The sequence below is a fragment of the Nerophis lumbriciformis genome, linkage group LG12 (assembly GCF_033978685.3).
Source record: "Nerophis lumbriciformis linkage group LG12, RoL_Nlum_v2.1, whole genome shotgun sequence".
In the NCBI taxonomy this organism is placed as follows: Eukaryota; Metazoa; Chordata; class Actinopteri; order Syngnathiformes; family Syngnathidae; genus Nerophis; species Nerophis lumbriciformis.
The window spans coordinates 18,307,964-18,333,119 of record NC_084559.2 but is presented as its reverse complement, the minus strand read 5'-3'; the positions used below and the strand labels follow the sequence as shown (position 1 = coordinate 18,333,119).

General features: G+C 39.1%; 1 protein-coding gene across 1 annotated transcript in view; it reads left to right on the top strand.

Annotated features, from left to right (window-relative positions):
- The window catches only part of LOC133623071 (stalled ribosome sensor GCN1-like), a 73,652-nt gene that overhangs the window by 36,638 nt on the left and 11,858 nt on the right, over window positions 1-25,156 (top strand). Inside the window, exons 31-52 of the mRNA XM_061986015.2 lie at window positions 21-186; window positions 273-467; window positions 4,200-4,446; window positions 6,343-6,464; window positions 6,581-6,695; window positions 7,062-7,241; window positions 8,394-8,614; window positions 8,710-8,778; window positions 8,849-8,987; window positions 9,085-9,281; window positions 11,103-11,245; window positions 11,335-11,452; window positions 12,592-12,807; window positions 12,932-13,096; window positions 16,595-16,756; window positions 16,846-16,938; window positions 19,737-19,880; window positions 19,974-20,243; window positions 20,328-20,441; window positions 21,721-21,951; window positions 22,036-22,229; window positions 24,445-24,559. Of these exons, the coding sequence (XP_061841999.1) occupies window positions 21-186; window positions 273-467; window positions 4,200-4,446; window positions 6,343-6,464; window positions 6,581-6,695; window positions 7,062-7,241; window positions 8,394-8,614; window positions 8,710-8,778; window positions 8,849-8,987; window positions 9,085-9,281; window positions 11,103-11,245; window positions 11,335-11,452; window positions 12,592-12,807; window positions 12,932-13,096; window positions 16,595-16,756; window positions 16,846-16,938; window positions 19,737-19,880; window positions 19,974-20,243; window positions 20,328-20,441; window positions 21,721-21,951; window positions 22,036-22,229; window positions 24,445-24,559 (3,616 nt within the window). The remainder of the gene's footprint in view (window positions 1-20; window positions 187-272; window positions 468-4,199; window positions 4,447-6,342; window positions 6,465-6,580; window positions 6,696-7,061; window positions 7,242-8,393; window positions 8,615-8,709; window positions 8,779-8,848; window positions 8,988-9,084; window positions 9,282-11,102; window positions 11,246-11,334; window positions 11,453-12,591; window positions 12,808-12,931; window positions 13,097-16,594; window positions 16,757-16,845; window positions 16,939-19,736; window positions 19,881-19,973; window positions 20,244-20,327; window positions 20,442-21,720; window positions 21,952-22,035; window positions 22,230-24,444; window positions 24,560-25,156) is intronic.

Here is a 25,156-nt window from a genome sequence, read left to right as displayed (position 1 = left end):
ATTAATGGCTTCTCTCCCAGGTGTGGCATTGCTCTTACTGTGAACAAGATGTCACAGTACCTGGACAACTCTCAGGTAGCACCACTTTTCCTCTTCTTTGTTCCTGATGCCCTGAATGACCGCCATACTGAAGTGCGCCGCTGCATGTTGGACGCAGCCCTCTCCGCTCTCAACACTCATGGAAAGGTGTGGAAGTCATTTCAATGTAGTTTTTAATGTGTCGTTTATCATTTCAAACGTTGTGTGTGGTATGTGGTGTTTTTTTTCATCAGGACAATGTTAGCACCCTACTGCCAGTGTTTGAAGAGTTTCTGAAGAACGCTCCCCAGGATGCCAGCTATGACTCTGTCCGTCAGAGCGTTGTCATTCTCATGGGCTCCTTGGCCAAACATCTGGACAAAAGTGACCCCAAAGTTAAACCCATTGTGGCCAAGCTTATCACTGCCCTTTCCACACCATCTCAGCAGGTAAGAAACTTAAATGTGCCTATTATTTCTTCCTACAATGTTATTAATGAATGTATAGCTTCCAATTGATCCATATAGCTTCCAATTGATCCATTTGATTTAAAAATTATGTCTAGTATATAGAGATGTTCGATAATGGCTTTTTTGCCGATATCCGATATTCTGATATTGTCCAACTCTTAATTACAGATTCCGATATCAACCGATACCGATATATACAGTCGTGGAATTAACACATTATTATGCCTAATTTTGTTGTGATGCCCCGCTGGATGCATTAAACAATGTAACATGGTTTTTCAAAATAAATCAACTCAAGTTATGGAAAAAAATGCCAACATGGCACTGCCATATTTATTATTGAAGTCACAAAGTGCATTTTTTTTCAACATGCCTCAAAACAGCAGCTTGGAATTTGGGACATGCTCTCCCTGAGAGAACATGAGGAGGTTGATGTGGGCGGGGTTGGGGGGGGCGGGGTTGAGGTGGGGATGTGGGGGGTAGCGGGGGGTGTATATTGTAGCGTCGCGGAAGAGTTAGTGCTGAAAGGGGTTCTGGGTATTTGTTCTGTTGTGTTTATGTTGTGTTACGGTGCGGATGTTCTCCCGAAATGTGTTTGTGTAACCCGGGTGACAAAACCCCATTTAAATATCCTTTCTATTTATTTTCGTCATCTAAGCTGTTCTTGCGTGCGTCATTACGTCACGCGGTCACGTGACTTAACGCGGCTGTCAGACAGCATAAAACCCGGAAGTGGGCTGCTACCGGTGAGAACGAGAGGAACACACTGTGAGGTTGCTGCAGGAGCCGACTACCGGAGCCGTGGGTCGTCCGCGGGAGTGTTTGAGAGTGATTTATCTGCGGAATTGGCCAGGTTGGATGGCGAGCTTAGAGCCTGAACTAGAGTCTGAAGCTTTATGCCTGGAACCGAACTACCTGAACTGAATCCACCCAACCGAACCCCGGGCTGGTAGGAGGCTTCTCAGCAGCCGCCCTCTGTTTTCCCTTCTTTTTTGCCAAAACGCAACGAGTTCATTGCGGTCCTCCTGAACATTCACTTTTCCCCCGTCCCTTCACGAAAACCCCTCTGGACACTGCCACCACAACGTGGATTTTGCGGGGCCGTTTAATGAACTATGAATTTGTGTTGCGCTCATACCATCATTGGTAAAAAACAAGGACTAAATCACGTATACTGATATTGTAAATAACTGAACGTTGTGTGAATTGATGTATATGTGAATGGCCATTTGAATTTACATGTTTAATGTTGTTTGTTATTTTTCCTATTATTCTTTAATATAATTTGGTACCACTTAAACATAAATCCTGTGTTCAGTCTTTATTACTCTCCATTCCTAGAGCTGAATTTAGTTTCTTCTGATCTAGCCCAGACATACCATTCACTATTCTACTTAGTACTTGTACAGTGCTTTATTAGAGTAACATACAGGTTACATTTGTCATTGTTGTATGGTGTGGGTTCACAGTGTGGCGCATATTTGTAACAGTGTTAAAGTTGTTTATAGGGCTACCCTCAGTGTGACCTGTATGGCTGTTGACCAAGTATGCTTTGCATTCACTTGTGTGTGTGAAAAGCCGTTGATATTATGTGATTGGGCCGGCATGCACATGCAGTGCCTTAAAGGCACGTCCCCAATATTGTTGTCTGGGTGGAAATTCGGGAGAATGGTTGCCCCGGGAGATTTTCGGGAGGGGCACTGACATTCGGGAGTGTCCCAGGAAAATCGGGAGGGTTGCCAAGTATGACTGGGAGAAGCAACTGCTCTGTACTTCTCCCTACGTCCGTGTACCACTCCGAACTGCGGCGTTTTAAAAAGTCATAAATTTTACTTTTTGAAACCGATACCGATAATTTCCGATATTACACTTTAAAGCATTTTTCAGCCGATAATATCGGCAGTCCGATATTATCGGACATCTCTACTAGTATAGTTTTACTGTTGATCTCAGAATTACATTTAACTACCAACTACTTGCATGTAGTCAAAAGACAGTTAAAATCTTTTGAAATCTGCCTTGTAGGATACATTATAGTCATTAATCACCATGCATGTGTACGTAGTTTCTTCCTGAGCAAAATAATTAGTTGTGGAAGAAGGAGCTTTCTTTAGTAATACAGTGAAACTAACCGACTGATGTCGACGTAACTGAAATTGAAACCTAAACTAGCCATTGTTTGTGACTTGTTTACGCTGATTGCCAATAATGAAGACGATAACAATACTACAACACACGTTGTAGTGACACATTTTCGTCAAAGGAATACGATTTTTGTGTCTTGAATGTTCTGTTGACTTCAAAGTATTTAGTGATAAAAACACAGTGGACCAAGACTGGCTGAGTTGGTCGACATACAGTAGACGGGTTGTCACTGTATCTGATGTTGGAAATAGCAGTTCTTCTGCCGTCAGCTTTGTCAATAAGACACATGATTTGTTTAGATTTTTGAGGGGTCTGTGAGCTTTATTTGCATTATTGATATTCTCACTTGTAGTAAGGAGCAAGACAAGCTCAGTTTGTAAGGAAAATAGTAGGGCAATCATCCATCCATCCATCCATTTTCTACCGCTGGTCCCTTTCAGGGTCGCGGGGGGTGCTGGAAGGCGGGGTACACCCTGGACAAGTCGCCTCCTCATCGCAGGGCCAACATAGATAGACAGACAATGTTCACACTCACATCCACACACTAGGGCAGTGGTTCTTAACCTTGTTGGAGGTACCGAACCCCACCAGTTTCATATGCACATTCACCGAACCCTTCTTTAGTGAAAAATAAATTATTTTTTTTTTTGTTCAAAGTCAAGACAAAGTTATATGTTTTTTTTACTAGTGCACAAAATGAACCGTGCATGAACATCACCTTGTTCAAAGAACAAAACTAACACAGTGCATAAACTCACAACAAATTACACACCTGCAAATCAGATGGGAAGTTAGAGGGTACAGGCGTGGCGCAGTGGGAGAGTGGCCGTGCGCAACCCGAGGGTCCCTGGTTCAATCCCCACCTAGTACCAACCTCGTCATGTCCGTTGTGTCCTGAGCAAGACACTTCACCCTTGCTCCTGATGGGTGCTGGTTAGCGCCTTGCATGGCAGCTCCCTTCATCAGTGTGTGAATGTGTGTGTGAATGGGTAAATGTGGAAGTAGTGTCAAAGCGCTTTGAGTACCTTGAAGGTAGAAAAGCGCTATACAAGTACAACCCATTTATCATTTATTTATCATTTACATTGTTTGGGGGTATCCATAATACTTAGACTTGGACTTCCTTTTTATTGTCATTCAAATGTTAACTTTGCAGTACAGATACGCCGATAGGGAGAAGTTTTTATTTATACGATTGATTGATTGAATGAAACTTGTATTAGTAGATTGCACAGAACAGTACATATTCCGTACAATTGACCACTAAATGTTAACGCCCGAATACGTTTTTCAACTTGTTTAATTAAGTCAGGGTCCACGTTAATCAATTCATGAGTCTGGTGTGTCTAGACCGCTGCGGCGGACGCTCTGCCGAACCCCTCAGGAAGACTCACCGAACACCTAGGGTTCGATCGAACCCAGGTTAAGAACCACTGCACTAAGGCCAATTTAGTGTTTCCAATCAACCTATCTCAATTGATCAATATTCCCCAGCTTCTCATTTCTAGTATGAAACATATAGTATTCAACTTGTGGTGAGCTTTATTTTTCACTTTCTTCATGTAGGTCCAGGAATCTGTGGCCAGCTGTTTACCTCCTTTAGTGCCTGCCATCAAAGAAGATGCTGCAGGAATTGTAAGAAACCTGCTGCAGCTGCTTCTGGAGAGTGACAAGTATGCTGAGAGGAAGGGGGCAGCCTATGGGCTGGCTGGCCTTGTCAAAGGGCTTGGGATCTTGGCTCTCAAACAGCAGGAGATCATGGCTACACTGACTGATGCCATCCAGGACAAGAAAAACTTCAGACGAAGGGAAGGTGAGTGATAACCTTTTCCACCACAGAAGTTGAACTGTCTTCACCTTGCTCACCATTTTCTGCTGAGGCCGCTTGGCTCAGGTTGTGGAGTGGTCCAAACCTGATGACTGTGGGTTCGAAATATCTTGTATTTATCTTTGTCAATGCGCCATGAAGGTTAAAAAAATCCTATACAAGTGAAAGCCAGTTTACCAGTTATAATTTAGTAGGGGTGCACAGTAAATATCGGACAGATAATTCTTAGATTAGATTCAACATTATTGTCATTATACATGTATGAATACAGGATTACAAAATGTGGTTTAGCATCTAATAAGAAATGCAAGAGCAGCAGGTGTGTGATATACATATGCAGTAAATTAAAATACAAACACAGTCAACTCATCTGAACAGGTGTGAATAATTATACATGGTATACATACGTGATATAAACAGATGTATTATAAACAACTAAACAGGTGTGTTATGTGATTAAATTTGCTTCGGACAAATACCGGTATACAGGTGTGCTCTTTAGGTATGTATGTACCAGATGTACTAAGAACATATGTATGTGTGTGCTTTATTAGTATACAGAGGATCTGCAATATTGTCTATAAATACATAATGATTTGAATAAAGTGCAGATTGATGAAGACATTGGATAAGAACAGTCAATGTCATTGGGAGAGATGGGGAGGGAGAGGTAGCGATGATATGGGGACATAGAGGTTCAGTGGGGGACAGAGTTTGGTAGGTAAACAGTTTGGGGAAGAGGCTGTTCCTAAACCTGGTGATTCTGGTATGAAAGTGCCTGAAGGGCCTTTTGGAGAGGAGAAGCTGTAAAAGTCCATGGTTAGGGTTCGAGGGGTCCCAAAGTACACTGCTAGCTCGGCAAAGGCATCTAGGAGGTCGAGAAATCCTTGTGATGCATTGGGCAGTGGAACCCGTTTATGTTGACGTCCTTCAAACTGGCTGACTCACGGGGACATAACTAAAATCGAAAAAGGAAACTAGCCATTGCCTACACATTTACTGGTGACATTGTTCAGAGACACAAGGAAAATGCGTAATAACAAAGGACTTTTGAACCGACATTACCGGTATTCTGTTTTCATATGTTATTTAATACTCTTGTCTAATAGAGCTGCTATGTTAATTTTGTTGTGTCCTGCAGTGTTTCTAGCTGGACTACAATCTCTGTAGCGTTGGGTGTGTAGATTACGTCATTGTCCAATTTGCATAATTGACAATAACGCATGAAAACAGGAAAAGTAGTACAAATTGTTCTGTACATTCTTTGTGTACTTTTTTTATGTTACAAGCCAGTGAGGGTTTTTAGTTGGGGTGTGCCCCCAGCATGACCAGCTGCACAATGAAGAGCAACACATGGTTTTATGTTAAGTTTCTAAATGTGTCCAATTAGACCAATAGACAATTTAGAGGGGTATAAATACTCGCTAAATATATATTAGACCAATAGACAATTTAGAGGGGTATAAATACTCGATATATATATATATATATATATATATATATATATATATATATATATATATATATATATATATATATATATATATATATATTAGGGCTGTTTTTTTAATTATTTTTTTATAAACTTTTATTTGTGAACTGCAACATTTACAAACAGCTGAGAAACAATAATCAAAATAAGTATGGTGCCAGTATAGTGCCAGTATGCTGGGGTTTTTTCAATAAAATACTGGAAAGGATAGAAATGTAGTTTGTCTCTTATCCGATTATTAATCGAAGTAATAATCGACAGATTAATCGATTATCAAATTAGTTGTTAGTTGCAGCCCTAATATATATATATATATATATATATATATATATATATATATATATACACATATATATTCAGAATTGAAATAATGATATTTGTCTTTTCAGGATCACTGTTTGCTTTTGAGATGCTGTGCAACATGTTGGGGAAGCTCTTTGAGCCTTATGTTGTCCATGTACTACCACATCTTCTCCTTTGCTTTGGAGATGGAAATCAGTATGTCAGAGAGGTGAGCAAGACGTGTTAGATTTTCACCCCCACACTAAAATAAGACTCTATCCAGGTGTTGTGGTCAGAAATGGAAGTTGTGTGAATATTTGCAACATTTCCTTTATCCTACACCAGGCTGCTGATGATTGTGCCAAGGCAGTGATGAGGAACTTGAGTGCACACGGTGTGAAACTCGTCCTCCCTTCTCTGCTGGTGGCTCTGGAAGAGGAATCATGGCGTACTAAAGCAGGTTTGCAGTGAAAACACACAGCCGTTGATGTATTGAAAGGATAGAAAACCCAAACATGTGATTATGGCTTGGTTGGTAGAGCGACCGTGAGAATTCCTGGTTCAGTTCCCAACTTCCGCCATCCTAGTGGGTCGTGTTTAGGGCCTTGCGTGGCAGCTCCCGCCATCAGAGTGTGAATGGGTGAACGTGGAAATAGTGTCAAAGCGCTTTGTGTACCTTGAAGGTAGAAAAGTGCTGTACAAGTATAACCCATTTACCATTTATCTCTGAGCAGAAGCTGTCATGTTATACATTTTGTATTAAAACATTTAAACTGCAGATTTATTTTCAGGTGACTAATAAAATCTTGTAACTCTGCTTTTCTAGGCTCTGTGGAGTTACTGGGTGCCATGGCCTTCTGTGCACCCAAGCAGTTATCTTCCTGTCTCCCTAGCATTGTTCCTAAGCTGACAGAGGTGTTGACCGACTCTCATGTGAAGGTGCAGAAGGCTGGTCAGCAGGCTCTAAGACAAATTGGCTCTGTCATCCGTAACCCTGAAATTCTTGGTGAGAATTGTAATCGGTGTCTGTATAAAAACAATTTCTCACTTTGAAGTGTGTGTAGATTTTAGTGCAACTTTGTTCTAAAATAGTCACACCATCTTCAGAGTAGCCCTTTATTTTGGACGTTATCACAAAAGGCCTTTGTAATTAATAATTTGTTAATAATCATTTAAAAGTAAATAAAGCCAAACATTCTAAACTTAAGGTTTTAATTTTGCCCAAACAAGATACAATCAACTTAAGGCCTGATTTACCAAGATCCAAATACCACGTGCTAAACAGCGTGTGCAATCTATAAAATTGCGTGTACTGTTATGTGGGCGTGTTGCATGCGATCTACTAACATTGCACGTGCTGTTCATAACTTGTGCAGACCGCCTTACTTAAATGAGGTTTTTGTGTGTACTACGCAGCTTTCACCATGAGACCCTTGATAATTTGCTGCACATTCATGTTATCATGATTTTAGTAGTGTTTTGATATCAAACAAGCAGCACACATGAACTACTTTTCATGGGCATTTTAGAAGCAGTCCGGTGCATCCACAATGAAACCCACTTTCGTGCGCTGCAGATGCTCTCCTGGGAGAGAGCCTTTACTTACTGTGCTCAAGACGCAAAAAATGGCAAGCACAGCGTGAGCATCGATTCTGCAGTCGTGTGTGTAAACTCTGTCAGTTTGCCCTTATGTGAGCTTTGTATCGAGGATGTCGTTGTGGCTTGTGCAGCCCTTTGAGACACTTGTGATTTAGGGCTGAGAACGTGCCTGGTATGTTAACGTAACATATTATGGTAAGAGTCATTCAAGTAACTATAACATATAGAACATGCTATACGTTTACCAAACAATCTGTCACTTCTAATCGCTAAATCCCATGAAATCTTATACGTCTAGTCTCTTGCGTGAATGAGCTAAATAATATTATTTGATATTTTACGGTAATGTGTTAATAATTTCACACATAAGTCGCTCCTGAGTATAAGTCGCACCCCCGGCCAAACTATGAAAAAAACTGCGACTTATAGTCCGAAAAATACGGTACTGCCTGGTTGCAAGAAATAGGTTGCCAATTGTATGGAAATTGTTGTGTGTGTGACTGTTTCAGTATGTAATGATATGCCTAATTCCTATTTTTATGTCACTATTCTTCCAAAGCTATAACACCCGTCCTGCTAGATGCTCTAACTGAGCCATCCAGACGGACCCAGACATGTCTTCAAACCCTTTTGGACACTAAATTTGTACACTTCATCGATGCCCCTTCCCTTGCCCTGATTATGCCCATTGTCCAGCGAGCCTTCCAGGATCGTTCCACTGACACTCGTAAGATGGCTGCTCAGATCATTGGCAACATGTACTCCCTTACTGACCAGAAGGTACTGTCAGTGCAGAACAACCATAATATTAAATGTAATGTATCATTAGGCTTATGCTCCATAGTCCCTAAATAGAAATTGATGTTTTGCAATAGGATTTGTCGCCATACCTACCTAGTGTCATTCCTGGACTGAAGGCTTCTCTATTGGATCCAGTGCCCGAGGTGGGTTTCCTGACTGACACGTTTAATTGCAGTAGTTTGGAGAGCTGATACTATAGCTGTTCCTCTCCAGGTACGCACAGTGTCAGCCAAAGCACTGGGCGCCATGGTGAAGGGAATGGGTGAATCCTGCTTTGATGACCTGCTGCCGTGGCTCATGGAGACGCTGGCCTCTGAGCAGAGCTCTGTAGATCGCTCTGGCGCAGCCCAAGGTCACTTACATCATTCATAGTCATTGTTTGCTCTTGTTTCTTTGTGTAAAAATTTTAATTACACATAGAAATTAAATGCTATATTTGGTGTGTTCAGGACTGGCTGAGGTGATGGCTGGGCTTGGTGTGGAGAAGCTAGATAAACTGATGCCAGAGGTGGTGCAAACTGCTAGTAAGGTGGATATAGCCTCCCATGTCAGAGATGGCTACATCATGATGTTCATCTACCTGCCCCTTACGTTTGGAGACAAATTTACTCCTTATGTCGGACCCATCATCCCATGTATCCTCAAGGTAATGTCTTCTTTGCTAAAGTTGTTGAATGTACCAACTACAATGACAATCCAGTGGCTAACAATCTAAAAAAATATAATTGGTGGCATTTTGTTGTTTTTCTGTTGTCCAAACAAGGCAAATACTGTCATGCCATTATTTTGAATCTTACTTAGCACTAAACTGGAAGTCACGTATTCATGTTTCAATGCTGTGTAACTAGACAATAGTTACACTGCAGCCAGAATAAAATAAAAATTAAATGCATATGTATGTATGTATGTATGTATGTATGTGTACCGGTACATGTGTATGTATGTGTACATATGTATGTATGTGTACATATGTATATATGTGTGCATTTGTATAAATGTGTATATGTGTACATTTGTATATATGTGTAAATGTGTCGAAACGTGTATAAGTGTACATATGTGTGTACGTGCACATATGTATATGTGTGTATGTGCACATATGTATATGTGTGTACGTGCACATATGTATATATGTGTACGTGTACATATGTATATGTGTGCATGTGTATATATGTGTATGTGTACATATGTATATGGATATATAATATATACGTACATAGGTATATGCATATATATATATATGTATATATATATATGTATATATATACATATATATATATATATGTATTGTGTATGTATATATATATATATATATATATATATATATATATATGTATGTGTGGGGGAAAAAATCACAAGACTATGATGAAATAAGATGAAATAGTCTTGTCATTTTTTTCCCCACACATACATATATTGCGCTCTACTACGGTATCGAGCACTATTTTTTGGATAACCTTATTAAGACATATATATATATATATATATATAGATAGATACGGTATGTATTGTATATATGTATATGTGTGATGGAAAGCGTTGGTTTTCATCTAGGATGTCTCTGTTCATTGCGGCAGTCATCTTTCCCTCCATCCGGGCTAGTCTCCCAGTTCTTGCCATTGAAAAACATCCCCAAAGCAGGATTCTGCCACCACCATGCTTCACTGTCGAGATGGCCTGCTGATCAACGGGGCTTAGTTTGTTTCAAACATGATGCCTGGCATTCACGTCAAAGAGTTCAATCCTTATCTTATCAGACCAGGGAATTTTGTTTCTCATGGTCTGATAGTATTTCAGGTGCGTTTTGGCAAACTTTTTACTATGAAATGGCTTCTGTCTGGCCACTATTAAGGTAATACCAAACAGGCCTATTTGGTGGTTTTCTGCAGAAATAATTGTCCTTCTGGAAGGTTCTCCTCTTTCTCTGACAGAGTGACCATCGGGTTCTTAGTCACGTTTCTGGCTAGACTAAGATGAATGCAGCAATGTACAGAGACAACCTAGATTATAACCAATGCTTGGGCGAAACTGGCCAAAGATAGGTGTGCCAAGCTTGTGGCATTGTATTCAAAAAGACTTGAGCCTGTAATTACTGCCAAAGGTGCATCAACAAAGTATTGAACAAATGTGATTTTTTTTTTTTGATTTTTTTTTTTTTTAATAAATTTGCAAAATGTTTTCAAAAATCATTTTCACAATGTCATTATGGGGTATTGTCTGTAGAATTTTAAGAACATAAATGAATTAATACCATTTTGGAATATGGCTGTAACATAACAAAATGTGGAAAAAGTGAAGCGCTGTTAAATCTTGCCGGGTAAACTATGTTGCAGTTGTCATTTTATGCGGCTTAGCAATAATGAGTTAACTTTGTGTATGATAATGTTTAAATATATATATTTTTTACTTATATTAATTTTAATCTATTCGTTGTATTTGCATAATCAATGCTTGTCTGATCCACCAGGCTTTGGCTGATGAAAATGAGTATGTGAGAGACACTGCTCTGCGAGCTGGCCAGTGCATTGTTAGCATGTATGCAGAAACTGCCATTGCACTCCTACTTCCTGAACTAGAACAGGGGCTGTTTGATGACCTCTGGAGAATCAGGTCAGACTTTGACTTACTCACAGTAATAAGTAGATGTGGCGTTGCAAAGGGTTTAAAAACTGTGTTTGCATCCTTCTGTTGCATTGCAGGTTCAGCTCAGTCCAGCTGCTTGGAGATCTGCTGTTCCATATTTCTGGAGTAACAGGAAAAATGACCACAGAAACCGCATCTGAGGATGACAACTTTGGAACTGCTCAATCGAATAAAGTAAGAACATGTATTTATTTAAGTTAATTCACCTTGGTAATATATTTTAAGATGAAATCTCAGTAGTGTGTTTTAGATATGTAGAGCAGTGGTTCTCAACCTTTTTTCAGTGATGTACCCCCTGTGAACATTTTTTTAATTCAAGTACCCCCTAATCAGAGCAAAGCATTTTTGGTTGAAAAAAAGAGATAAAGAAGTAAAATACAGCACTATGTCATCAGTTTCTGATTTATTAAATTGTATAACAGTGCAAAATATTGCTCATTTGTAGTGGTCTTTCTTAAACTATTTGGAAAAAAAGATATACAAATAACTAAAAACTTGTTGAAAAATAAACAAGTGATTCAATTATAAATAAAGATTTCTACAAGTAATCATCAACTTAAAGTGCCCTCTTTGGGGATTGTAATAGAGATCCATCTGGATTCATGAACTTAATTCTAAACATTTCTTTACAAAAAAAGAAATCTTTAACATCAATATTTATGGAACAGGTCCACAAAAAATCTAGCTGTTAACACTAAATATTGCATTTCCTTTCAGAGTTCTTTTTGACAGACATTTTAGTGAGGGTTAAACCATTTGGGTTTATGGTAATGAATGGAATAGCCTACTTGATTTGATGTTCAGTTTATGAACTTACGTTCATATTTTGTTGAAGTATTATTCAATAAATATATTTATAAAGGATTTTTGAATTGTTGCTATTTTTAGAATATTTAAAAAAAATCTCACGTACCCCTTGGCATACCTTCAAGTACCCCAAGGGGTACACGTACCCCCATTTGAGAACCACTGATGTAGAGGACCACAGATTATTTCCAAAGGATGATTGATGCAGGTCTCCCCTGGGGCGCACCAAAGCATTTCTGGCTAAGTGTGAGATGTAGCAAAATGGGTAAAAAAAAAAAAGCAATAAAATTAGTCACAACGTAAATTCACCAGATGGGGACACAGATCAGATGATTACAGACAACATTTTAGATTTTGAAAATCCCCGAAGTCCTCTGCATTATAGCTGTTCGGTGCAATCGATGAACAAATTGAGATCTTATAATATTAGACTTTAAAAAACATCTTTTTACTGTAAATGTTTCATGTTTTGGGCAGTGACTCACTTTAATTATCCCCCTTTTTAGGCTATCATTTCAGCTCTAGGTGGTGAGCGGCGTAACCGTGTCCTTTCTGGACTCTATATGGGCCGCTCAGACACCCAGTTGGTGGTTAGACAGGCGTCCCTTCATGTGTGGAAGATAGTGGTGTCCAACACACCCCGAACCCTTCGAGAAATCCTCCCAACCCTCTTCACCCTACTGCTGAGCTTTTTGGCCTCCACCTGCCCTGACAAGAGAACGGTATATTATCTTTTTCACCTCTAAATTATCCTCTGTGTATTTTTTATTGCGCTTAGTCCCTACAGTACCTGTTTTGCAAGGTGAACATGCTTTTATTTTGACACAATTTTGTGTGTGATTTCAGATCGCTGCCCGGACACTGGGTGATCTGGTGAGAAAGTTGGGGGAGAAGATTCTCCCAGAAATCATTCCCATCCTTGAAGAAGGTTTACGCTCCGACAAGAGTGATGAGAGGCAGGGTGTCTGTATCGGCCTCAGTGAGATCATGAAGTCCACCAGCAAAGACGCTGTGAGTCATAAAGATGCATTTCTTTAAAAGGAAAGATATCAGCACATACAGTATTTGCAGCATTATTTTATCCACTCCAAATGCCTTGCATTATCCAAAGATGTTTAAACGTATTCCTACAGAAATATCTTTTAACTTGATTTTAACCAGAATAGTATTTTAAGTTGTCATTCCTGATTCATTGATCTGTCCACTAACAAAGGCTACGTTCACACTGCAGGGTCGGATGTCCAATTCGGATTTATTTTGTCAAATCCGATCTTTTTAGTGGCCGTTCTCATTATAAAAAAATGGTGATTTCTAATGTGTATGCAATCTGACCCGCATGCGGACATGACGTTGTACGCAGTGTTTACCTTAGTAAACATGGCTTCCATGTTGTCAGCACTGGCGCATTTGTGGCAATTTCAATGATTTTGTGCAATCATAGTCAACATTTTAATAATAATAATAGATTTTATTTGTAAAAAGCACTTTACATTGAGTAAACAACTTCAAAGTGCTACAGTGTATTAAAAAAATTAAAATAAAAAGATAATAAAAAATAAATAAAAATAAAAACTAGAACAGCCAAATAGCTAGAACTAGTATGCATATATCTAAAAATAAGGGTTTTTAAGCCTTTTTTAAAAGCATCCACAGTCTGTGGTGCCCTCAGGTGGTCAGGGAGAGCGTTCCACTGACTGGGAGCGGCGGAGCAGAAAGCCCGGTCTCCCATTGTTCGTAGTTTTGTCCTCGGAGGTTGGAGGAGGTTAGCCTGTCCGGAGCGGAGGTGTCGAGTGGAGGATTAGGGGGTGAGTAGTTCTTTGAGGTAGAGGGAGGCATTTCCATGGAGGCACTGGTGGGTTAGTAGGAGGATTGCTTACTTAAAAGTGGCTTTGCTGCACTCGGAAGTAAGGATGAGTACCGAGTTCGATACTTTATTGGTACCAACCAAATCTCGCCGGTCTTACTGGGCACAGAGTCACGTAAAATTCAACAGTGCCATGTAACGATACCTGGGTTGTACGTGACGTCACGCCATTTTCGGAACTTGGTGATGATTTCAGCAGCATTGAGAGTGGTCTCAGCCAAAGTACCTCTAGGTAATATTGCAATGTACAATGCTAACAAATAAATTTACCCAAACCCCTAATTAAAATGCGTTAGCTTCATGCAAACATACATTAGCTTTGCTCTTGACGTGCTACTGATTAGCATTAGCCATTTTACATGGCGATTTTAACGCCTCTAAATTTGTTAATGGAAACTACAGCTAATATACAAGTTACAATCACACAGCGGGTGCGTAATAATAATAATAATACTTTTTAGGGTACGACAAAAGACGAGGGTCAGCAAAGACAGAAATAACTAGCCAACACACCACAAACTATACACTAATGCTATCTAACGTCTTGGACTTGCAACTGTAATTTCAACTAAATGTCATACCTGAAAATGAGACTCAGAAATGTGATACTAAAACAAGATCTAAAAACTGGACAACAGTTATCATAATCAGCTCATTTTTAAATGTTGCAATAAATAAATGGGATTTTATTCATCAAAAAGAATTCATATTTATTAACACACACAAAAGTACCAGAAATTGGTCCTGTTGAGTACCGGTATCGATTCCCAGGGAATTGGTACCGTATTGGTTTAAATGTAAATGGTACTCATCTCTACTCTGGAGGCAACTTGTATTGAGGTTGCAATATTCGTTTGCTTGTCGCTGTCAAATTTGCAGGACAGAACTTGAACAAGTCATCAACATGCATTACGATGAAAGGACTATTGTCGGCTAATTTTATATCATGATATCGTCTATATCGCAAAACCTTATTACAGCAATGGAAAAAGGCCAAAACAAAGAGCTGAAATGCAAATGAACCTCTTAAGGCCCAAGCTGTTTGTTTACATGCTTTTTTTATTTCTCTTTGCTATTTGGGCTTATTGGACCCTAATTAGAATAAAAACTAAACATCATCTTTTGATATGATGTACTTAGTCCATAAGTACTCAAACGTGTACTTCATGTGTAGTGACATGCAAATTTTTATTTTTACACTTTTTTTTTTCCAAATTCCATTGTATGTTATACTCTTCTGACAACACCAGATGGCAGTATAAGTGTCCATATGTCGGCATAAGACCCCAATTCAGTAGTGTACACAATTTTGGAAATAAGAGCTAAAAGGTGCTGTCCACGCATGTGGCCAACTAAGCCTTTAGAGCAGGGGTGTCAAACTCAAATACAGAGTGGGACAAAATGTAAAACTGAACAAAGCCGCGGGCCAAGGTTGAACAAATGAACCTTTTAATAGGGACCCAAACAAGTTTTGCATTGAATATTGAACAAGCAATGCTTATATAACTTTATAGTGACATGCAAAATCGAGTTTCAAATATTATTAATAATAATTTAAAAAATTGATGGCATATCAAATAAAATTTAAATAAAAATTGAATGCCTCTTTTCTATTTGCAGCCTTCTGAGGTAAGTATCAACATAAACTTTTTCCACGGGCTAATAATAAATTTGAAAATAAAATAACAATAATGAATGAATCAAACATTCAAGCCTTGAAGTAGCAAGAGAAAGTGCATGAATAAAACGTGAATTATTGCTCAGTTTGCTACACTGATTTGCTTTAACACTGAATATGAAACAAGCAACGTTTATATAACTTAATAGTGCAAAATCAACTTTCAAAAAACAAACGAAAAAACATCAATGGTATATTAAATAAAATTTAAATAAAAAATGGAATGCCTCTTTTCTATTTGCAGCCTTCTGAGGTAAATATCAATATTAACTTGGTAGGCGGGGGCGGGGTTTGGTGGTAGCAGGGGTGTATATTGTAGCGTCCCGGAAGTGTTAGTGCTGCAAGAGGTTCTGGGTATTTGTTCTGTTGTGTTTATGTTGTGTTACGGTGCGGATGTTCTCCCGAAATGTGTTTGTCATTCTTGTTTGGTGTGGGTTCACAGTGTGGCGCATATTTGTGACAGTTGTTAGTGTTGTTTATACGGCCACCCTCAGTGTGACCTGTATGGCTGTTGACCAAGTATGCTTTGCATTCGCTTGTGTGAGCGTAAAGCCGCATATAGTATGTGTCTGGACTGTCACGCTGTTTTTATGGAGGAAAAGCGGACGTGACGACAGTGCCTTTAAGGCACGCCCCCAATAATGTTGTCCGGTTGGAAATCGGGAGAAATTCGGGAGAATGATTGCCCCCGCGAGATTTTCGGGAGGGGCACTGAAATTCGGGAGTCTCCCGGGAAAACGGGAGGGTTGGCAAGAATGAGTATTAGCGGTGAATACCGGCGGGCCAGCTCTAATGTTAATTTGATATTGCCTCAAGGGCCAAATGAAATTACACGGCGGGCCAAATTTGGCCCGCGGGCCAGAGTTTGACACCCATGCTTTAGAGGTTTTAAAGAAGCACAATGTTCAATATCAAGTATCAATATAAAACTGGAAAATCTGACTGATCACATGTTTTTGTATCATAGGTGCTGGTTTTCTCTGAGTCTCTGGTTCCCACAGTGCGGAAAGCTCTGTGTGACCCTCTGGAAGAAGTACGACAGGATGCAGCCAAAACATTTGAGCAGCTCCATGTTACCATTGGTCACCAGGCGCTGGATGACATCCTGCCTACTCTCCTCAGACAGCTGGTGAGTTAATCATGTCAACGCTCTAACCAGCACATACTCTACTGTAACTGAGACAATTTACCCACGTTGTGCTAAATCTCTTTACCCAGGATGACGAGGAGACAGCAGAGTTTGCCTTGGATGGACTCAAGCAAGTCATGGCAGTGAAAAGTCGATCTGTGCTGCCCTATTTGGTGCCAAAGGTTCATATATCTTGTTGTTGTTGGTTAATAATAATATGATTAATACCGTGGAACCTGATACTCATCTTTCAATTGGTAACACTTTGCCTTTCTGGTGAAATATGTAAACAAACGGTGTTCTAATTGTTATGTTTACACATCTGGCACCTGCATTTGTCAAAGTAAATTGAGTTATGCAGTAAACTAAGATAAAAACAAAGGAATTAGTTTTTCAGGGATTTAAAAAAATGTTTTAGAGGAAGTGCAGGAATGAAAAGTAACAGAGAAGAGAAAGATGACTTGGAAATTCCTCTAATTAAACATTGTAACTCCAGTTTGTCATGCCAGTGAAGTGCTACGCAGTAATCTATGATGCATTTGTATCTTACTATTACAGATCAATTATAAATTGCAAGAGAATGCACGTCAAATGTCATTACATTATAACTGTAGAAAGGAAAACTCCCAAAGAATGAGGGAATAGGAGAGTGTATGATGTGATAAATTGTCTCTGTAGCGGCACAAAATGTCCTGGGAAATAATTTCAGCGAAATAACGAGAGCCCTGACCTGGTCAACTGCATTTTATTCGGCATAACATGTCAAAGCCAGAGGGATTGTTTCTAAGAATCGCTCCATTTATGTCAACATCTCTCATCTTTTGTAGTATTATTCACTTTCTCGTTATTATTAAGCAGCATGAGTAGAAAACATAACTACTATTTAGTTACACAACATTAAAACTTGCATGCAGTGACTTCCTGTTTGGAGTGACTTGGATTTCACCACAGCAACTAAAAAAATGCACTCGTTAATTTATTTCCCTTTTTTCACCAGATAAACGGTGTGTGCTTACAGCAACATTTTCACAACAGCTCTGTTTAGAGTATAACATATAATATGAAAGCAGAAGAATACATAGAAACTAAATAATAAATAAAAACATACACTAATTGAGGAAAACCATGTGGACAAATATTTCTGTCTATGTCAGGGGTCGGCAACCCAAAATGTTGAAAGAGCCATATTGGACCAAAAATACAAAAACAAATCTGTCTGGAGCCGCAAAAAATTAAAAGCCATATTACATACAGATAGTGTGTCATGAGATATAAATTGAATTAAGAGGACTTAAAGGAAACTAAATTACCTCAAATATACCGGTAGCTACAAATGAGGCATAATGATGCAATATGTACATATAGCTAGCCTAAATAGCATGTTAGCATCGATTAGCTTGCAGTCATGCAGTGACCAAATATGTCTGATTAGCACTCCACACAAGTCAATAACATCAACAAAACTCACCTTTCATGCACAACCTTAAAAGTTTGGTGGACAAAATGAGACAGAAAAAGAAGTGGCATAAAACACGTCCTAGAAAGTCGGAGAAAGTTATACATGTAAACAAACTTCGGTGAGTTCAAGGACCGCCAAAATGAGTAGGACAAAACGGCGCTCGCCAAATACTCGAATCAGTGAAGCGTGTTTAATATAAACAGTGTGCTTTGTAACAATTAGGGATGCGTGTGTCATGTTTGTCTTCCTACAGAAACCATATTAAAACAAAAAATAGATTTTTTTTCCCCTCATCTTTTTCCATTTTTCATACATTTTTTAAAAAGCTCCAGAGAGCCACTAGGACGGCGCTAAAGAGCCGCATGCGGCTCTAGAGCCGCGGGTTGCCGACCCCTGGTCTATGTCTATGTTAGGGGTGTAACGGTACACAAAAATGTCAGTTCGGTACGTACCTCGGTTTATTTTTTTTATTTTTTTATTTATTTATTTTTTTTCCCTCGGTTTGGAGGTCACGTTTCGGTTCATTTTCGGTACAGTAAGAAAACAACAAAATATAAATTTTTGGGTTATTTATTTACCAAATTTGCAAAATCTTCCACCAAAAATATTTTTCTTAGTGGAATATTTGATGTGAAGTAATCGGAACCTTGGATAGGTCAACAATTCATAATAACATTGATTTTGATTCAATATTATGTTTTGAGCAAAGACAGTTTGAAAGAAAAAAAAAACAGCTTTGTTTTATTGATCAACATTGCAACTTTTTCTAAATTACATTTAACCTTTAAGCTTTTTAATTTCACTTTTGTTATGTTTTTGATTGTATTTTAATAGTATTTTTAGAATGTGCCGTGGGCCTTTAAGACATTAGCTGTGGGCCGCAAATGGCTTCCGGGGCACACTTTTGACACCCCTGCTATAGATAATAAAAAATTAAATCTGATAAATCTATGGATAAAAAGCAGAGCCTGGCGACGCATGCGCGTTTATCATAACTCTCTCTCTCTCTGTCTCTGCCCCTCCCTCACGAATGCTGCTGCGCGCACAATTTGTTTTGTTTTTAACCCCTTCTTAACCTTGAACGTACATTGAAAATACACGCAACCCTTACTCAAAATGCCGGACATTTGAGGCATTTAAGAAACTCCGCCCTGACAGCTCCGCAAAAGAGGACATGTCCGGTGAAGATAGGACGTATGGTCAGTCTATCGTAGCCCGTTAGCTGCTAGCATGCAGGGTGTTGTGCATTGTTTAGACAACGTGCGTTACGCTACTTAATATGTCCGTGTGGAAACTCTTTCGGTACACTTTCGAACCGAACTGGAACCCCCGTACCGAAACGGTTCAATACAAATACACATACCGTTACACCCCTAGTCTATGTGAAAGCAATGGATAGTTTTTAGCTTGGTTACGGAATTTGTCAGCCAAGTCAGAGAGTTATAAACAGGTTCCACAGTACTACTACTATTAAACGTTATTATTCTAAGTGACTAACTGATGCAAATTATTTTCTCTCAGTTAACAGCTCCTCCTGTGAACACACGTGTGCTGGCCTTTCTGTCAGCTGTGGCTGGTGATGCTCTGACTCGCCACCTGGGCGTTATTTTACCTGCCATTCTTTCCTCACTTAAAGGAAAATTAGGAACAGAAGATGAACCTCAGGTAACACTTGCCTCCATAAGCCATTCCTATCTATTTGTGTGACTGTACCATTTATTTTTGTACCTTTCTGATAAAAAATGTACTTTGCATTAGGAATTATGCAACTGCCAAAGCGTGATCCTCTCAGTGGATGATGATATGGGCCAGCGTATTATCATAGATGATTTATTGGAGGCCACACGAAACACTGACCCTGGGCTCAGACAGGCCGCCGCTACTATCTTAAACGGCTACTTCGCCCGCACACGCCTTGACTATAGTGCCCATACCCGCAACCTGCTCTCTGGCCTTATTCGCCTCCTCAATGACCCCAACACTGAAATCCTGACTCAGAGCTGGGACACAATCAACTCCATCACAAGGGTACGCTCATTTTGCTTTCCAAATATTCTCCTTCTGGAAGTTGTTCAACACCCACACACCCACTGTTTGTTTTTCTTCAAATAGAAACTGGACGCAAGCAGCCAGCTGGCTCTTATTGACGACATTCATCGAGACATCAGATCAGTAGCTGCTGATGTAAAGGGTCAACATCTGCCTGGTTTCTGTTTGCCCAAAAAGGTAACTCATTATACTATATGATACCAAATACATGTTTATGCCCTTGGCTGACTGATGTCGACATAACCCAAAATACCAACTGCCTGCATGTTAAGTCTCACCACAGACGTAAGGATAATAGGATTTTAGGGTAGATTAGGAATAGACGGATTTTTGAACCTATTGAATTTTGTTGACATTCCTTTGCTCCATATCTGCCTATTTCAATTTAGATTAAAGTTTTCATATGTGTGCAATTAGTTACTATTGATCTTAAATAAAAAATAATAGTTTGTTTTTTTAAGCTAACTAATATTTTAATGCTGTGTAAATAGACTAGACTAGAGATGTCCGATAATGGCTTTTTTGCCGATATTCCGATATTGTCCAACTCTTAATTACCGATTCAGATATCAACCAATACCGATATATACAGTCGTGGAATTAACACATTATTATGCCTAATTTTGTTGTGATGCCCCGCCGGATGCATTAAACAATGAAACAAGGTTTTCCAAAATAAATCAACTCAAGTTATGGAAAAAAATGCCAACATGGCACTGCCATATTAATTATTGAAGTCACAAAGTCCATTCTTTTTTTTAACATGCCTCAAAACAGCAGCTTGGAATTTGGGACATGCTCTCCCTGAGAGAGACTATGAGGAGGTTGAGGTGGGCGGGGTTGAGGTGGGGGCGGTGCGTAGCGGGGGGTGTATATTGTAGCGTCCCGGAAGAGTTAGTGCTGCAAGGGTTTCTGGGTATTTGTTCTGTTGTGTTTATGTTGTGTTACTGTGCGGATGTTCTCCCAAAATGTGTTTGTCATTCTTCTTGTTTGGTGTGGGTTCACAGTGTGGCGCATATTTGTAACAGTGTTAAAGCTGTTTATACGGCCACCCTCAGTGTTACCTGTATGGCTGTTGGCCAAGTATGCCTTGCATTCACTTTTGGAGGTGAAAAGCCGTAGATATTATGTGATTGGGCCAGCACGCAAAGGCAGTGCCTTTAAGGTTTATTGGCGCTCTGTACTTCTCCCTACGTCCGTGTACACAGTGGCGTTTTAAAAAGTCATAAATTTACATTTTTGAAACCGATACCGATAATTACGTAACCGATACCGATAATTTCCGATATTACATTTCAAAGCATATATCGGCAGTCCAATATTATCGGACATCCCTACTTTTAATGTATAATGAAATGACATTTTATTTTGTTGGTACAATAGATAAATGAACTATGTTTTAAAACCAAAGCAATCAACTGCTGCTCTGTTAATGCTGATCTTTTTTTGTTTACAGGGTGTTACTTGCATACTGCCTGTCCTGAGAGAAGGTGTCTTAACTGGTAGTCCTGAGCAGAAAGAAGAAGCAGCCAAAGCATTAGGAGGGGTCATCAAACTGACGTCCCCTGAGGCCCTGAGGCCCTCTGTGGTCAACATCACTGGTCCACTTATTCGTATTTTGGGTGACCGCTTTGCTTGGACAGTGAAGACTGCGCTGCTGGAAACTCTCACCCTGCTGCTGGCAAAGGTCTGTTGTTTGATCCCCTGCTTGGAAACGCCCTATCAGATAATCACAGACCATTACCCTAACCCCTGGTATTCTGTCTTGCAGGTCGGTATTGCCCTGAAGCCTTTCTTGCCACAGCTGCAGACCACCTTTCTTAAGGCTCTACAGGACTCAAGTCGTGCAGTGAGGTTAAGGGCTGCTGAAGCTCTGGGCCAACTGGTTTCCATCCACACAAAGGTGGACCCGCTCTTCACAGAGCAACTCTCTGCCATTCGCAACGCAGAGGACTCTGGAGTGAGGTGTGTACACCTGCTGTAGAGTACTGATTGATCCAAAATGGAATAATTGAACCAAAAGATATTTGGCTGTTGGAAAGGTGTGTTATACAAGGTGAATTATATCCCATGGTGATATAATGGGGCAGCAGTACCTCATTCTGTAAGGACATAGGCTTGGGAATGCGGTTTTTAGTCCTGAAACAGACAACAATGGTAATTTGTTGTTTAAGGAACGCCTGTCTGCTGCCTGACTACTGGTTAGGTTCCCCTTTGTTGTGGAATTTTTTGAGTGCAGAAAACTTTGCTTTCAAATATATGTATTTTGTATATTTACTACTTCCTTCCATCAATTTTCTACCGCTTATCCCTTTGACATCTCAAAATTGAATTTCCTTTAAATTTGACTAATTATGGAGTTTTTTTGATCAGGTGAGGATACGATAATTCAAAATCTGACACTCGGTGGAGCAGACCTACGATCCTCAGATACCTGCATATCGGAGTGCATGAGAATATTGTAGAACAAACTCAGCAAATTGACATTGATACAAATACCATTGACTTTTATCAAAGGCATAAAAAATGATAAGGCAAACTGGAACCCCTGTTTATTCTGACATAATGTCGTCAGTAGACAAATGGGGAGATAGTATTATGAGATTATGAGTACTCTGAAAGAAGGAAAGAGTATTTCACCCTTCAAATAGTGAATAACAGTCATTTATATTATTAATAAAAATGCTTCATAATGGCTTTCTTACCGATATGACGATACGGTCAGCACTCCGATTGCCGATTCCCATATCAACCGATATATGCAGCAGTACTTCTCTTAAACTTGTGTCAGGTAATGAACACATTATGCTTCTTTTAATTTTTTTCTTTATAAGTAAACACTGTTTGTGCCAAATAAGTCAAATAATACAATTTAAGTTATAGAAAAAGTGCCATTTTTATTTTTAACATTTTGTCTCAACGGTCATTAAAAAATTGTGAGCAATAGTCAACTAGAACAGGGGTCACCAACCTTTTTGAAACCAAGAGCTACTTCTTGGGTACTGATTAATGCGAAGGGCTACCAGTTTGATACACACATAAATAAATTGCCAGAAATAGCCAATTTGCTCAATTTACCTTTAACTCTGTTATTATTAATAATTAATTATATTTATCTTTGTGGAAACACTGATCATCTTAATGACTTCTGACAATAAATATATATAGAAACAGATAAATATCAATATGCAACACTTTATTTTTATATTTTCACTAAGTGCACATTTTTCAAATTGAACATTTTCAAATGATCACTTCTAAGACAGTCTTGTGAAATCACAATATCCCATTTTAACTAGCTAGCCACTAACATTTTTTAACCAATCATGAATTACTTTGCACCATGTTTGTACAAATAATAACTCATGTAAAATACAAAAGTCAACTCTCAAATGTTTAAATAAATCAAGTCACACTTTGAACTGGACACCAAATCTGTTATCTGTTTCTTAATCAGTTAGTGAAGACCAAGTCTTTAAAGTATTTTCTTGGATTTTCTAATTTTATTTGAGTTTTGTCCCTCTTAGAATTAAAAATGTTGAGCAAAGCGAGACCAGCTTGCTAGTAAATAAATACAATTTTAAAAATAGAGGCAGCTCACTGGTAAGTGCTTCTATTTGAGCTATTTTTAGAACAGGCCAGCGGGCTACTCATCTGGTCCTCACGGGCTACCTGGTGCCCGTGGGCACCGCGTTGGTGACCCCTGAACTAGAATAACATGTTCTGTTGTCAACAAGTAAGGCAGGTTAGTCTTTTGATTAAGTTCATGAATAAGATACAAATAAGGCTTTACAGCTACAGTATACAATTTGGAATTGTGCACATTTATTTGTGGAATAAACATCCATATAAGAACAAAGTATTAAATTCTGGAAATGTAAAGTGCATTAAAAAATCAAATTTATTATTATTACACATCAGAACGATAACTGGAGAATGTTCGTCTGTTGGGATCATTGTGGTCGTGTACGGCCATGAATTTCTGTTATGCATGTTTTATTGTAGTTATTTAAAGCTGCGTGGTTTACAAAATGCTGTAATTTGATCATCAACGTTGTATAAGAATAGTTGTGTGTATCCCGTCAAGGGTTACTTTGTGGTCGTCTGTTACTGTGCATTTCTAATTGTGTATGTTTTGTTAATTACATTTCTCGTTGCCTGTTACTGTGCCTTCTGATAGGGAGACAATGCTACAAGCTTTACGGTTCGTCATTCAAGGGGCTGGATCAAAGGTGGACCCAAACATCCGCAAGAACATCATTAGCACATTACTCGGCATGCTGGGACATGATGAGGTATGCCACTGGAAGCAGATAACTTGAAGCGTAAAACTTGGAAGTGAGACTTTTTTAACATCTGTCGTGGCATGGCTGTAAATTGTATTTCCACAATACAGTAAAAAAAAAAAAAAAAACAGAACATTTGAGGTAAGTATTTTGTGGTATGAATAAACAGAAGTATGTGAGAGGATGTGGTTTGCAGCAGAGATAGTGTATGCTCCGTGTCAGTCAATAGTCTCTTATAATGTCTGCCCATCTGTGTGTGTGTGTGTTCTGGCAATGCTTACTTAATGGGGTCATCGCTCTGTTTTCACAGTCACCTTTAGGGGACCTCTGACGGTACGGGGACAAAAAACAGGTCCCATAAAGGGAAACCTTTTTAAATGATAGTCAGATCCATTCTGAAGATGCCTAAGTGATTTTTAAGCATTTTCATACAGTGTGATTATAAAACATTATTACTTTAAAGCAGTGGTTTTTAACTTTGTTGGAGGTACCGAACCCCACCAGTTTCAATTGCGCATTCACCGAACCCTTCTTTAGTGAAAAATATTATTATATATATAATTTTTAATTCAAGACAAAGTTATGTTTTTTGGTGCATAAAATGAA